The sequence below is a fragment of the Megascapheus bottae genome, chromosome X (assembly GCF_031878675.1).
Source record: "Megascapheus bottae isolate mThoBot1 chromosome X, mThoBot2.hap1, whole genome shotgun sequence".
Classification (NCBI taxonomy): Eukaryota; Metazoa; Chordata; class Mammalia; order Rodentia; family Geomyidae; genus Megascapheus; species Megascapheus bottae.
Window position 1 is genome coordinate 67244647 of NC_143547.1, and position 15485 is coordinate 67260131.

General features: G+C 39.6%; 1 protein-coding gene across 3 annotated transcripts in view; it reads right to left on the minus strand.

Annotated features, from left to right (window-relative positions):
- The window catches only part of Btk (Bruton tyrosine kinase), a 41461-nt gene that overhangs the window by 23877 nt on the left and 2099 nt on the right, over window positions 1-15485 (minus strand). Inside the window, exons 2-5 of one of the 3 annotated variants that reach the window (XM_090326595.1) lie at window positions 14343-14472; window positions 3509-3533; window positions 2637-2807; window positions 1218-1316 (exon numbers count right to left, since the gene is read on the minus strand). In XM_090326595.1, coding sequence (XP_090182721.1) covers window positions 1218-1316; window positions 2637-2777 — 240 coding nt within the window. In that variant the 5' untranslated portion in view covers window positions 2778-2807; window positions 3509-3533; window positions 14343-14472. Of the gene's footprint in view, window positions 1-1217; window positions 1317-2636; window positions 2808-3508; window positions 3534-11509; window positions 11697-14342; window positions 14473-15485 lie in introns of those variants that run through there. The other 2 variants (XM_090326596.1, XM_090326597.1) reach the window with 2 other exon arrangements.

The following is a 15485-nucleotide window of genomic DNA, read 5'->3' on the forward strand; positions in this document are numbered from 1 at the left end:
TAAGGAAAAACCTTGCTCATAAAAAGAAAGAAAATAAAAGAAAGGTTAGAAAGAAAGATGAATAGTATGATATGATTCTGTGTTCTAATAATATATGATATATCTATGAGTAAAAGTATATGAATTGCTGGTAGATAAAAGCATCTGAAAGTCTGTATAGAACATCATGCTATAGAACATCTTATATTTTTAGCTTTTATGTATTCTCTATAATTACTATGATGCATTACTTTTTTTCCATAGGGTCATCTTGCATTACTGTTATGATCAGGAAAAAGGAAAAGCTCTGTATTTTAAAGTACTAAATCAACCAGGCACTAGTGTGATCATAGCTATTGAGGAGGCTAGGATCTGAGGATTGTGGCTCAAAGCCAGTCCTGACAGGAAAGTCTGTGAGACTCATATCCCATTACCCACCAGAAAACCAGAAGTGGGACTGTGGCTCAAAGTGGTAGAACTCTAGCTTTGAGTGAAAGAATTCAGGGACAGCACCCAGACCCTGAGTTCAAGCCCACTACTGATAAAATATAAAATAAAACATCAAATCAAAAGCTAATAGGTGACACACTTTGGAGAAGTTCCACGAAGTGAGAGGAGAACACACAATAAGATATTAAAGAGCTTGGTGTACCACAGCCACTAGTTCATGCCATAAATCCTAGTTACTCAGGAGGCTGAGATCTAGATGACCACAATTCAAAGCCAGTCCAGACAGAAAAGATTGTGGGACTATCTCAACTAACCAGCAAAAAGCTGGAAGTGGAAGTATAGTCAAGTGGTAGAGCACCAACAATGGGGAAGCTTAGTGAGAGTGCAAGACCTGGAGTTCAAACCCCAGTACCAGCACAAAATTAAAAAAAAACCCTCATGCGATCCTAGGATCTTGATCCATAGACTTAAATCAATATGAAATTGTGATCTTGGTAACTGAAGGAAAAAAAAACCCTCTCACTCTGCTCAGTATGAAAATCTGATGTGGCAATGATTTATGATTAGCTATTATATATTTCAGGTTAAGTGAGTTGTCTGTTCTACATATGGAGGAAAGACACTGAGACTCAGTATACACAAGCCATAGTAGAACGAAGACATTTATACATTTATATTTGACCATATTCCCCATTGCACAGCATTACCAGTCTATTTACAGAAAATGGAAACATTTCAACTTTCTCAGAATCTGCAGCCCTCTCTTTCTGATGTTAAATTCTTCTTACCAGAATCTGTCTTTCTGGTGGAGGATTTTGTTCAGGAACCACGGTTTCAACACAGGTGATCTTCTCAACATCTATTGAACCCTTCTTACTGCCTCTTCTCTGAGAAAGAGAATGAGGAGGAAAATGAAGAAAGATTAAGAACAATGAAGCTTTTTAGCTAATCATTCACCATGATAAAGTGGCCCCCAACCCCCAAGACCTGTGTTTAAAAGGAGCAATCTTCAAGGTTCATTAATCTAACCATCTTTAACTACCAAATGGAGGGCAATCTCTGTGAGAAAGTAAAGAAATTTTAAAATGATCTTTCCCTTATCAGATGGCAAAGATCTCCTTCTATTCTGTTGGCTGTCTTTTAACTTAGTAACTATGCCCTTCACAGGGCAGAAAGGTTTTGGCTTGATCATATTCTATTTCCTTCCTTTGGTAGTTTCAAGGTTTAGGGTCTTACATTGAAGACTTTGGTCCATTTTAGATATTAGTACAATGTTACAGGGATGGGTTGGGAAAGATAGTGAAAAACAATGCAAGGGGTGACACAGATCATGATATATTGTGCTGTGGCTCATGTCTGTAACATTTACTCAATAGAATGAGATCTGAGGATATCGGTTTGAAGTCAGGCTAAACAGAAAAATATGTGAGACTCTCATCTCTAATTAACCACTAAAAAGCCAAAAGTGGAGCTGTGGCTTAAGTAGTAGAATGCCAGTCTTGAATGAAAAAGTTAAGGGACAGCACCCAGGCCTTGAGTTCAAGCCTGAGGATTGATGCACGCGTGTGCACTCGCGTGCACGCATGCACACACACATACACACACACCCCACAAAGATGCATTGTAGCACTGCAACTCATAGACTGATTTATGTACAACCACTTAAGGTAATAAAAAATAATGCACCTCGCTGGGCTTAGTGGCTCATGCCTGTTATCCTAGCTACTCAGGAGGCTGAGATCTGACAATGTTCAAAGCCAGCTTGGGCACTAAAATCCAGGAGACTCTTATCTCCAGTTAACCACTAGAAAGCTGGAATTGGCACTGTGGCTCAAGGGGTATGGCAGTAGCCTTGAGCTGAAGAGCTCAGGTATAGCACCCAGGGCCAGAGTTCAAGCCCCACAACTGACAAAATAATAACAATCATCATTATAATAAGCCTCACAAGGTGATTTCCAACTTGGATTTCATTTGGAACAAACATTTAATAAGTACTCACCAATTGCAAAATTCCATGCATCTTTGAAATTTTGTCCTTTCACATTTGTAACTAGTTCTAATCTAGGAAGTATTTTGTTGTCTTTAATGTACTTAGGTCTAGTCTACTTCTATCCCTTCCCCTACCATATAGACCTACCTCTTCCTGAAAGGCCTAAGGCCAAGTCCTTGAAATCTTCAAATTCAATCTTCACAGCTGAAAAACTTACCCCACGTTCAAAGTCATACTCATAGTAGGAAAGTTTGTGCACAGTCAGAAGAAAGAGGCGTTTCTTGAAGTTCAAAGGTGATGTTTTCTTTTTTTGCTGGGAGCGTTTCAGAAAAATGCTCTCCAGTATTACTGCGGCCATGGCTTCTTGGTACTGGAGCTCACGTGTACACTGTTGATAAGGAAAGTTCTTGAGGTTCCAGCACATGAATCCCCATGCTCCATGTTTCCCCATTAGCCTTGCTACCTATTTCATATGAAACAAAACGTGCAGTGCTAGCAAGTTTGGAGATTTAAAGCCAGCCTGGGTAAGAAAGTCCATAAAATTCTTATCACCAATTAAACATCAGAGAGCCAGAAGTGGAGCTGTGGCTCAAGCTATAAAGTGTCAGATTGAAATGAAATGCTAAGGGGTAGCTCCCAGGCCTTGATTTCAAGCCCTAGTTCTTCCACACAAAAAGAAAGTAAAGTATTATTGTAAAAATGGGGCACTTCTGTCTCCAGCACCAAAAACTAACAAGCAAACACCCTCCCACACTCACGCAAACCCATGCATGCATGCCCAGTTCATTTAAAATAGAGCTTCAAGCCAGATATTTGTGGCTCATGCCTGCAATCATAGCTACTCGGGATTTTATGCCAGGGCAGAAAAGAGACTCATGGGAGTCTCTTATTGCCAATAAACTACTCAGGAAAATCTAGAAGTGGTGCTGTGGCTCAGGCAGTAGAGTGCTAGCCTTGAGCACAAAGAGGCTCAGGGGTAGCATCCAGGCCCTGAGTTCAAGCCCTAGGACTGGGAAAATAGAAATAGTTTCAATTGTTATAGCATTTTACGTCTTTTCTTAAATTACAAATGGAAGGATTTTTACATACCTAACCTTTGGAGCCTCTTCAATCTCTATGGAGAGAATTCAGAAAAAGGAAGCTTATTAAGAAGAATTTTAGCCAGCATACAAACTGCACTATATCAGGAAATTAATATTGATAGCACTTGGACAATTAGGAAACTAACGTGGCTCGTATTGCTGACTCTTATCTTTGTTATGATAATGTAAAACACTGTTAAGAACACCATCAGAGTAAAATTTAGTAAGAGGAGCGCACATGTGTGTGTGTGTATATGTGTGTGTGTGTGTGTGTGTGTGTGTGTGTGTGTGTGTGTGCCAGAACTAGGGCTTGAATTCAGCACCTTGAACTTGTTTAGCTTTTTCACTCAAGGCTGACACTTTACCACTTGAGCCACTGATGAGTTTGCTTATTAATTGGGTATAAAAACCTCTTGACATTTTGTTGTTGGTGGTGGTGGTGGTCGTGGGGCTTGAACTCTGCTTCTGGGTGCTCTCTCTGAGCTCTTCAGCTCAAGGCTAGCGTTCTACCACTTTGAGCCACAGCGCCACCGCCACTTCCAGTTTTCTGGTGGTTAATTAGAGAAAGACTCTCATTGACTTTCATTTCCAGACTGGCTTTAAACTTCGATCTTCAGATCTCAACCTCGTGAGTAGCTAGAATTATACGTGTGAGCCCCTGGTGCCTGGCTTTGGCAAGAACCTATGGTATATTAGTTAGAACTAATCAAACAAATACTTTGCCAGAAGGTCCAAGAAGCAGTTTGTTCATTTAATTCTTCTTTAAAATATTACTGAATTGGTCATCAAGAGTCTAGTTATATTCTTTCTCTTTATAGGAAGATTGAAACAAAATCCTGTTTCAGTGCCATCTTTTTGTCATGAATTTTATTTTATGTATTCTATGCACACGATGATAATCAATTCCAAAGCTGTGCACCTACTAAACAAGCAGTTTCCACTAAACAATATCCCCATCCTGTCAATGTATTATTTCATTTTTTGACAACTGATGAAAAAAAACAGTGCTTACAGAAGCGCATCATCCATGTATATAATCTTTGTTATTTATTCATCTATGACTGTTTTTGCTTCTGCTATAGTTCCTCGCCTCTCAGACTGTTTTGTTTCGCTTCAGTTTGGTTTTCGCTTCAAGAGGGCATAATGCCAAGCTATATTAACACCCTGTCATTCCCCCTTATGGCTATCATCAAAGAGCAGTTGACACAGTGTTCTATGAATGTTCTGTGAAAGGAAATGGAGAGTAAAAAGGATAAGGTAGAATTCAGAACCCTGAGACACTTCTGTCTAATCCTGTAGGACTGTGATGTCAATTCTTCTTTTTCTTTTTTAAGGAAAAGACTTTTCTCAGGCTCGCAATATTTGCTTATATTTTCCTTCTTTTTTTTTTTGCCAGTTCTAGGGCTTGGTCTCAGGGCCTGGGCACTATCCCTGAGCTTTCTCAAGTCTAGTGCTCTACCACTTCAGCCACAGCACCACTTCTGGCTTTTTTCTATGTATGTGGTACTTGGGAATCGAACCCAGGGTTTCGTGTATGCTAGGCAAGGACTCTACCACTAAGCCACACTCCTGGCCCTGTATATACTTCTTACTGATTCCTCATCACTTGCTGCATTTTTTCAGTATATTTTTATAGTACATAAAAGAAAATCACAATATTTGGGTAGAACCCCCCCTCTTGCTTTCTGATCATGTAAAAGTTTGATTGCATCTCTTTTGGAAGTACTTGAATTTTAACTAATGCCTCATACTGTCTAGACAATCATTCTAAAACTTGAGCCACAAACCAAGTCTCCCCTTTTATTCTTTTTGCTTTGTTTATTTTTTTTAATTGAGTCATTTTTGCCAGAGTGAGTCTGAATTATGATCCTCTTATTTATGACTCCTGTGTAGCTAGAATCACAAATGTGTGCCACCCTGCGGGGCTTATTGCTTGACCAGGAAGCCTTACTAACTTTTGCCTTGAACTTCCCACTGATACTTCCCAACCATCTGCGATTACAGGAAAGAGACACTGTAGGAGACCACAGTTTTCTTTTCTTTTTTGAATCATGGTGTCATTTTGTAACCTAGGCTGGTTTGGAACTGAATAGGTAGCCCAAGAAGGCCTTGAACACATTATTCTCCAACCTCAGCCACCTGAGTTTTGGAATTGCAACTTTGAACTACTTCACTTGGCATACACTATTGTTTACAATAGAATATGTTATATAATACAAAGAATAATATTTTCCCTATGTACTTGCCACTGAGTTCTCCATTAGTTCATTGTTGCATCAGGTGTCTTTCAGAAATAAAATACCATCCATTGAACCAAAATATACCTGTGTAATCTATAATCTTAATTCCCTAACTTCTTAAGGAGTTATCAATATCATGCATTCAGCTGGCATACCTAGGCAAGTCTTATATTATTACCACATATGTAAGTATCCACCAAAGATATGCAGTATTATTTTGTATTAGTGAGTTTTAAAATCAGGGTTCTCTTATTTGCTAGACAGACACTTCATTGTTGATTCACACTTCTAACCCTTTTGTTCATTAGTTGTTTGGAGATAGGGTCTTGCTTCCTGTCCAGGCACAAATATGACCATGATCCAACTATTTTTCACTTGCCATTGAAGCTGGAGTAACCTGTCTGACTTCTGTTGATAAAGAATCTTCCAGAATGTGGCTTAGTGGTAGAGTGCTTGCCTAGCATGCATGAAGCCCTGGGTTCCATTCCTCAGTACCACATAAACAGAAAAGGCAAGAAGTGGTACTGTGGCTCAAATGGTAGAGTGCTAACCTTGAGCAAAAGAAGCTCAGGGATAGTGCTGAGGCCCTGAGTTCAAGCTCCAGGATTGGCACACAAAAAAAATCTCTCAGTCATTTTTATTATGAAGGGCTGGTCTGGAACTACAATCCTTCTAAACTTAGCCTCCCACAGAGCTAGGATGACAAGCACATGGTACCATTCTATGCTATCAATTGAGAAGAGGTTTCACATATATGCCCAAGGTGGTCTCAAACTTTTCTTGGCCTCCTGAGTGACTATAATTTTAAGTATGAATAACGTACACTAGGGCTTCATGTATATGTTCCTTAGCCATTTACCTTTTATACTCAATGTAATGTTTGATGACTTTTTTTACTTTCATACCTCTAGCTTGTATGTCTTAATTCATTGTAGATGTCTAATAGATTTTATCTGAGGAGTTTTGTCCAATTTGTACATTCTATCATTGTGTACATATGTGTGCTAGTCTTAGAGCTTGAACTCAGCATCTAGGCACTATTCCTGAGCTTTTCTGCTCAAGGTTAGCCCTCTCCTTCTTTGGGCCATGGCTCCACTTACAGCTTTTTGGTGGTTAATTTGAGACAAGAGTCTCACAGACTTTCTTGCCTGGGCTGGCTTCAAACTATGATCCTCAGATCTCAGCATCCTCAGTAGCTAGGATTACAGTGTGAGCCACTGGTACTTGGCTTTATCCTATTGAATTTACCCTATGAAAATTTAGATTTTATATTTTTCCAGTGCAGGCTTGAACTCAGGGCCTGGGCACTGTCCCTGAGCTTTTTGCTCAAATCTAGCACTCTACCATTTGGACCACAGCACAACTTCTGGCTTGTTCTGTTTATGTGGTACTGAGAAATCAAACCCAGGGCGTTATGCATGCTAGGCAAGTACTCACTCTACTATTAAGCTACATTCCCAGACCTAGGGTTGTGGTTTTTTGTTTGTTTGTTTGTTGTCAGTCATGGGGCTTGAACTCCGGGCCTGGGTGCGTTGCCCCTGAGCTCTTCAGCATAAGGCTACCGCCCTACCCGTTGAGCCACAGTACCACTTCCAGTTTTCTAATGGTTAATTGGAGATGAGTCTCATAGACATTTTAGTGCCCGGACTGGCTTTGAACCACAATTCTCAGATCTCAGCCTCTTGTGTTGCTTGGATTACAGGTGTGAGCCACCATGCCCGGCTTTCTAGGTTTTTGTTTTTTATTTTCTTTTTTTAACTATACCATGTTTCTATGAATATTCTTTTTTCTTTTTGGTTGGTCGGGGTACTTGAACTCAGGGTCTGGCTGCTGTCCCTGAGTTCTTTTTGTTCATGACTAGCACTTTAGGGCTAGGAATGTAGCTTAGTTGTAGAATGCATGAAGCCTGGTGTTCAATTCCTCAGTACTACATAAACAGAAAAAACTAGAAGTGACACTAGCACTTTACCACTTTGAACCATAGTGCCACTTCTGGTTTTCTGGTGGTTAATTGGAGATAAGAGTTTCACAGACTTTTTTGCCCAGGATGGCTTTGAACCACAATCCTAACATCTCAGCCTCCTGAGTAGCTAGCACTACAGGCACGAGCCACTATTGCCTAGCTTTCCTTAAATATTCTTGTATGTGATCATAGTTTCTGCTTTCAGAATGAGTTTTCAGCTATTTAGGCAAAGTGGCAGCTTATTTGTTGGAATACTCGCGTTGTATTGTTCCTTGTTCGTCTTTCCTGTCCTATCATCTGATACACTGTAAAATATGGTATAATTATCAAACTGCTGCGAGATATGCAATATAACTGATGTGTTAAATTTGGTTTACCCAAAATATTTTCTTAGTCCCTCAAATTATACCACTGATCTGAGATTTTTTATTGAGAACTCTTTGGAACTAAAAGTCTTTAAAATATCATAACAAAGCAGGCTCAAGCCTTTACCCTAGCTACTTGGGAGACAAACAGGAGATTGTGGTTTAAGGCCAACCCAGGCAAAAACTTAGCAAGATCATATCTTAAACAGCAGTCTAGGAGTGGTGGTGTTTAGCTGTAATCATCAGTTACTCAGGAGACAGATAACAGGATCCTGGTCTGAGACCAGGCAAAAAGCAAAAAACTCTGCCTGAAAAATAACTAAAGTAAAAAAAGAAAAGAAAAGGTTGGAGGTGTGATCCAAATGACCAAGAATTTGCCCAATAAGTGAGAGGCCCTGTATGCTTCCATTACGACCACTAGGACAAAAACATCCATTAACAATCATAGCCATAAAGCAACCCCATTAATTAACCTCTACTGAAACCTGATTACTTTATGGTAAGCTTCACTATAGGTAACGAAATTGTTAAGTGCTATAGGTAACCAAATTGTTAAGAAGATATCCAGCCCAAATCAGTTTTCTGGGAATATTCTTATGTTCCATCATCATTTCCAAAAGATTTGAGTGTTCTGCTTCTTCCTGTAGTACTTCATGTGATGAATGTTTTACATTTCTGTTCTGTGATTTTGGAAATGTATAGGTCTCTATGGCTCATTAGCTCTTCTTCCATGCATAAGAGACAATATATTCTAGGCAATTTATAATATTACAAGACCCAGATACTCAATCTGCAAGTTTATTGTTGGTGGGAAGAATTTCAGTATTGTCCCTTTGCCCTACAGATAACTGCTAGGGTTTCTATCCTGTCAACTTTTTGGTTTTATTTTTCAATTTAATTCTTGTCTACTTTGGTTTAGACATTTTATTTATTTATTCCTACATTATCAAATGATACACATTCATTATTAAATGTTTAAGCCCTGACAAACCTTGAGCTCAAAATCCTTCAGCCACAGACTCCCAAGTACACAGATCACAAATGTGCACTACCATACCCAGGAAGAATTAGTGGTTTTAACAAAAGAGACCCTGAAAATAGCCTATGAAACCAGGAACATTAAAACTCATATGACAGAGGGGTTATCTACAGTAAAGCTAGTGGGAGACTAATATATAGCTTGATGCCATGGTGTGTAGGATTAGTAATTACTTGTCTGAAATTTAACTTCTCTTGACTTAGAATTTAACTTCTCTTGACTTAGGTCAGCTAATCGACTCATTTAATTTCATTTCAGGGAGGCAGTAAAGTGAGACAAGCTTCTCCTCTAGTTACAAATAACCAATACAGTCCTAAAGACATCTAGTGAGGGATTTCAAAGTGTGAGGAGAAAAGCCTGGGAGTAAAGCTTCTAGGTTTAGAACGTTCTCAAACTGTCCCCAGTCACTGTACATAAATCTCCACGAAAACTGAAAGTCACACGTGGCCCAATTGTTCAGGGTCCTCAGAGAAGTTCTCCCTTCCCCTACCCTGTTTATGGCTCATGCATAACAAAGCAGCTTTGGAGAAAAGGTCAAGGTCCCTTCTCTAACTTCTTATTGAGTAATGCCTCACTGAAAAATTCTTGCTCTTCCTGGTTCTCAAATCTCAGCACACATGAAGGGAAGGTAGCAGGTACAGGATTGCTCTCTGGAATACATCCAAACTCTGGTTTTCAAAAGCCATATCTTTTCCTTATAACTAAATTATTTCCTGGTATGGTCTAGGCCTCTGAAAGGAAACTTGAAATTTGCTCAAATGGAAATAACAAATCATAATCATAATTTCAAATGACACTAACACTCTAGAAGTAGATGAAAAGTTCTTACTATAAGGAATTTACAAAGGATTCCAAACAAAAGGATCAACAGACACAGGCAATAGGAATTTTGACTTTGACACAGCAAAATAGTTTTTGTTAGTCTGAGAATAAAATTGGTCAAAATAGAGTAGATAGGACAAGCCCTAAGGGATACTGTTTTCAGTGTAACTTTTAGGTTTCCATGAGTATTTGTATTTTTTGGCTTATTTGGTAAGCATCATTGCTTTGTTTTGTTCAAATAACTGTGTAGCACTCTTACTTCAGGAGCTTGGCATATAAAATGAGGAAAGGAACAGCTAACAACAAAGAATGCAATCCCTGAACATGTGGACCTTTCCCTAGCCTGTTGACTTTGATACTGTCTTGTCTCTGAAATGCATGGTATAGATAGGCCTTCCAGGTTTGAAAAGCAGCAGGGAAATTAGAAGAGATCAGGTGGAGATGTGGAAACTCATACGTATAAATAAAATTTTTTGAAGGGCCAGGAAATACTGGTATTTTAGTTTAAATGCCACAGCAGTTGCTCTAGGTAGTCCTTATGAGGATACTGGCAGGTCTTAGGTTCAATGAAAATAATAAATGCTGAGATATAGAACTTACTATTACCAAACCCAGTTTTAACTGCTTTACATTTATTTATACATTAACATGTTTACAATAACCCTATGGGGAAGATACTAGGTAAGTTGGAAGGGGAAAGAGAAATGGGGGAAAAAACTAGAGGAGAAAGTGGCAGGAAAAATTAAATGCAATTCAAAAACTATGTAAGTGCTGATTCTGTCAGGAGACTTAGTAATTTTAAGAAGGAAGGTGTAAAGAAGAGAGGATGCCGCTGGCAAAAGGAAGAGAAAGAACAGAAGTGGGAGAAGAGAAAACAAAATAAAGATGAGAAAAGCTAGCTATATACGTGATAGGCAACAACAAGATGAGAAACCTTCACTACCATCTCAGGGGTTGGCCACACTGTCTCGGCTAAGGCAGAGACTGCTTTCTTTTAGCTCAGTCGATTACCACGAGGTTGGCACAGATTCTAACACAATCTATCCAACAAGGCAGCTATGATCCCAGCAATATTTGGCCTGATGCATACCAGAGTAGTTAGCTTACACTGTGGTGTACCCAGAGTCTTTCCCCACTTCACATTGCGTTTTCTGGCATGTGGGCTTTTACTATTTTCTCAGATAAGTGACCTTCTAGAATTCCTTCTTCTAAGGGCCTCATTGTAAAAGTATACATGTTGAGTCTTGAGGCAATGTTAGATCAAAGGATTTGCCCTGCTGCTACTTGCAGTATTTCTGTCCCAGCAAGTTTTGCAGAGGTCCCTTTCTAACATTTGCTACATATGCAGATGGTCATTTCAGGTCACTTTTTCTCTTCTTGTTTCCCCACACCCCTTCTTAGAACGGACCCTTACAGCCTCTCCGTTCACTTATGCTGAAGGCATTCCCAACCTCAGTCTTCCTCCTCTGCCAGAAGATAGGCGGCACCAGACATGCTTTCTCCCTATCCTTTGGAGGTGAGAGAAACCCATGAAAAGTACTTGCTACTACTGCCCAGCACCTGTCTTCCCCAGACCCACCTCGGTCCTGAATTAATTCAGGTAGCTTTCCATCTGCATTGAGCTGCCAGAGCTTGGAAACTGGGACTTGATCTCCGAAGACACTGGCTCTGGAGACATAGTCTTACAATCCAGAGAGGAAGGACAGTCTGAGCAAACCCCACCCTTTCATAGCCACTCAGTTCCCCTTTTTTGTTTCCTGACTTAAACCAATGTCTTTTTTCTTCTTCTTAGCAATATGGTATCTTGTTCCTTGCTGCTGTCCCTATCCATCCCCCACCCCAACTGTCTCCGCCCTTCATTTGCTTGGGACCTCTCACAGAATTGTCTTGGGTCTAGTTCTAACAGATTCTTTCTTTGCATTATTGGGATCACTGAGTCTCTGAACAAAGCTCGGTTGAGCAGACTGGTTGCCAGGCTATCTTCTTCAAGATAATGAGAATACGTACCTAAAGGATTGTCGGCATGGTCAGTACAGACAGAAAAAAAATGTAAAAAGAAAGAAGAAAGATGTCAAGCTGCTGGAGACTGAATGAAGGGATTGCCTAAGGAATGTTATTTGGAGACTCCTATCCATTGAGTTGGAGGAGACTCAGGACTGCACATTTAAACTTGAAAGACAGTACTCATACAGGGACACTGAAGTTCTCAGCCTGACCGAGGTGGAAGCAAGACTTCCCCTGCTGAGTCATTTTCTAAGAAAGTATTTTTTCTATAGATAAAAATGCCAAAAATGCAAGCCCACATAGTTGTTTGCCTTTCCCTGTATTCTGTGAATGCTTATTTTCTCCATTTAAGATTCAATCTATGCCACCATGGTGGCATACATCTGTAATTTAACACTCAAAAGGCTAAGGCTACCATAGAGTTAAAAGCCAGTTTGGGACTCATTGGTGAGAACTAGTTTTAAAATAAAAGGGTGTGGTAGCTTAAACTAATATTCCCAGCTGGTTGGTATTGGAAGGGACTTATGTAGAGACTAATCTCGGCAAAAAATTATCTCTGATCATTATCTCTAACTACTAGCCAAAGTGTCCTTCCAGCAACAGGGGGGTAAATTTAAGAGAATTTGAGATGATTGAGGCCTGAGGCTGAGCCTGGGTGAAAATGCAAGAGTGTTTCTGTAAAATAACTAAAGTAAAAAATAAATGAGACAAGAAGTTTATCTTGTGTGATTGTTGTTCCTAATGTACTATGTTATTTCTATTCTCTTTTTTTGCCCTTATGGTTAATCTCATGTTGTTACTGTATATCTCATGTTGTTACGTGTATATCTCATGTTACTGTATATCTCATGTTGTTACTGTATATCATGAAACTGTATATCTCATGTTGTTACCTGGTATATTGTATATACATTTATTTGTTTATTTTAAATAGGAAAGGGAAGAGGGAAAAACAAGATGATTGGGAAGAGGTGGGCGAAGGAAAACAGTGACAAAAACATGACAAGGGGTATCATGCGAGAAGTAATGCACCTACTACCTGACCAATGTAACTATAACCCCTCTATACATTATCCCAACAATAAAATAAAAAAAATAAAAAATGAGGAGGGGGCAAGCTGGAATGGAGCATGGGAGATGGTAACAGGGATAAATTTGATAGAAGCGCACACACACATATGAACACACATATGTATATACATATGTATATTTGAAAATAGCATGATGAGATCTGTTAAAAACTTAAATAGTAGAGGGAGAAGTAGGGGTTAAAAGCAATATAGGCACGGTAATTTTAATAAAAGCACGTTATATGTGTGTGTGTAAATATCACAACGAAGTCACTTTGTATGATTAGTTAGTGATAAATTTTTTTCTCGGTGGTGGAGATTGAACTCTGGGCTTAGATGCTGTCCCTGAGCTCTTCAACTCAAGGCTACTGCTCTACGAAATGAGCCACTTCTGGTTTTCTGCTTGTTAGTTGGAGACAAGTGTCTCAAGGACTTTCATGTCTGGGCTGGCTTTGAATTGTGATCCTCAGATCTCAATCTCCTGATTAGCTAGGATGACAGGGGTGAGCCACCAGTGCCCAGCGTGGTTGTCAGAAGTTTTGTTTGTTTTTTTTTCCAGTCTTTTGGCTTGAACTCAGGGTCTGGTCACTATCCTTGGACCTGTTTTGCTCAAGGCTAGTGCTCTACCACTTGAAACATAGCACCACTTCCAGCTTTTTCTGTGTATGTGGTACCTAGGAATCAAACTCAGGGCTTCCTTCATGCTAGGTGAGTACTCTACCACTAGGCTATGCTCCCAGTCCTTTTTTTTTGTCAGTCGTGGGACTTGAACTCTGGGTGTTGTCCCTGAGCTCTTCAGCTCAAGGGTACCACACTACCCCTTGAGCTATAGCACCAATTTCGGTTTTCTGGTGGTTAATTGGAGATAAGAATCTCATAGACAGGGGCTGGGAGTTTTGCCTAGTGGTTAAAGTGCTTGCCTAGCATGCATGAAGACCCGGGTTCGATTCCTCGGCACCACATACATACAAAAAAGCCGGAAGTGGTGCTGAGGCTCAAGTGGTAGAGCTCTAGCCTTGAGAAAGTCCAAGGACAGTGCTCAGGCCCTGAGCTCAAGCCCAGGACTGGTAAAAAAAAAAAGAATCTCATAGACATTAGTGCCCAGGCTGGCTTTGAACCATGATCCTCAGATCTTAGCTTCCTGAATAGCTGGATTACAGGAGTGAGTCATCATGCCCAGCTTGGTTGTCAGAATTTTTAAGGCAACAGCATGTTCATTTAAGAGCGTTTAAGTGATGACAGAGTGATTGATTTTCACAGTGGCACAAGATAAATGGCCACAACAGATTGTACAGATCTCATCCTACTTTAGTGACAAGTTATATTCTTTCACTTTACCTGAAATAGCTGCTCCCATCATTGCATCATCATTGGCCACTGGCATACACCTTCCTTCCCTTTCTTTAGCCAGATGTTGTTTGTTGCCACATGTCCTGCCACCTTCATAGTGTCTATCTTGAATTGGAGACTGGGAATTGATAGGGACACGATTGGAAAACGAGACAATGAGGAGAACAGGAGAGGAAACAAAGTGAATCTAGGCTCTTTTTCACCCTCTGCCATGTCAACTCCTCTAACACACTCATTCACATGTATAGAACCATAACCAAGTGGTGCAAACAAATGGCATCATATCATCCCAAAGATTCCTAAGGTAATGTGAGTTCCTGTTTTGGTGCTACCTGTTCAGCATTTCTGTTAATAATCTCTGAGATTATTGAGCTAACATCAGTTAACCTGTGAGTAGCTCAAGGTGTGATGGCCTGGATGACAAAAGCAGGCAATTATGCTTCAATGATCCTAGTTATGATGTGAAAATCCAAATTCAACAGAATACTTTGTCAGGGGTAAGGATGCTGTACCATGCTTAGGCCCTAACTTTGAACTTCAAATGGCTTCAGGTGAAAGTAGGGAAGCAATAACATTTTTGGAATGGTTCTGAGAGTTTTGCTGTACAAATCAAAAGAAATGTCATATCATAACTCAGCTGACAGAAATGCCAAGTGATTGTTAGGCTTTCTTTTAGAAGTAAAATATTTACACAAGAAGAATGTGAATATGCCAAGTATTCTGTAAGGCCAGGCCACACCTAGAGTTCTACAGTTAAGTTCTGAGTGCCATTGTTTGATAAACTAATGAGCAAAGGTTTCTTCAAAATAGAGATCCGGATTGATATATAGATCTTGAGCTATAACAATAAATAAGTTCTGGATATCCAATATACAGCACAGTGGCTATAGTTAATAATACTGTACTGTTTAGTTGAAATCTACAACCTCATCACAGACACATACAAAACAGTTATGAATGCTGATTCATGTGTTTATTAATCTGACAATAGTAATCAGAATAGTATGAATGAGCACATTATATATGTTGAAGACAGTCAATATCAATTAAATATTTTGTATCTTAAAATTTCCATGTCATATTGTATGGGAAACTCTAGGAAAAAAGTTTATTGGCAAAAGAGGGGCTATT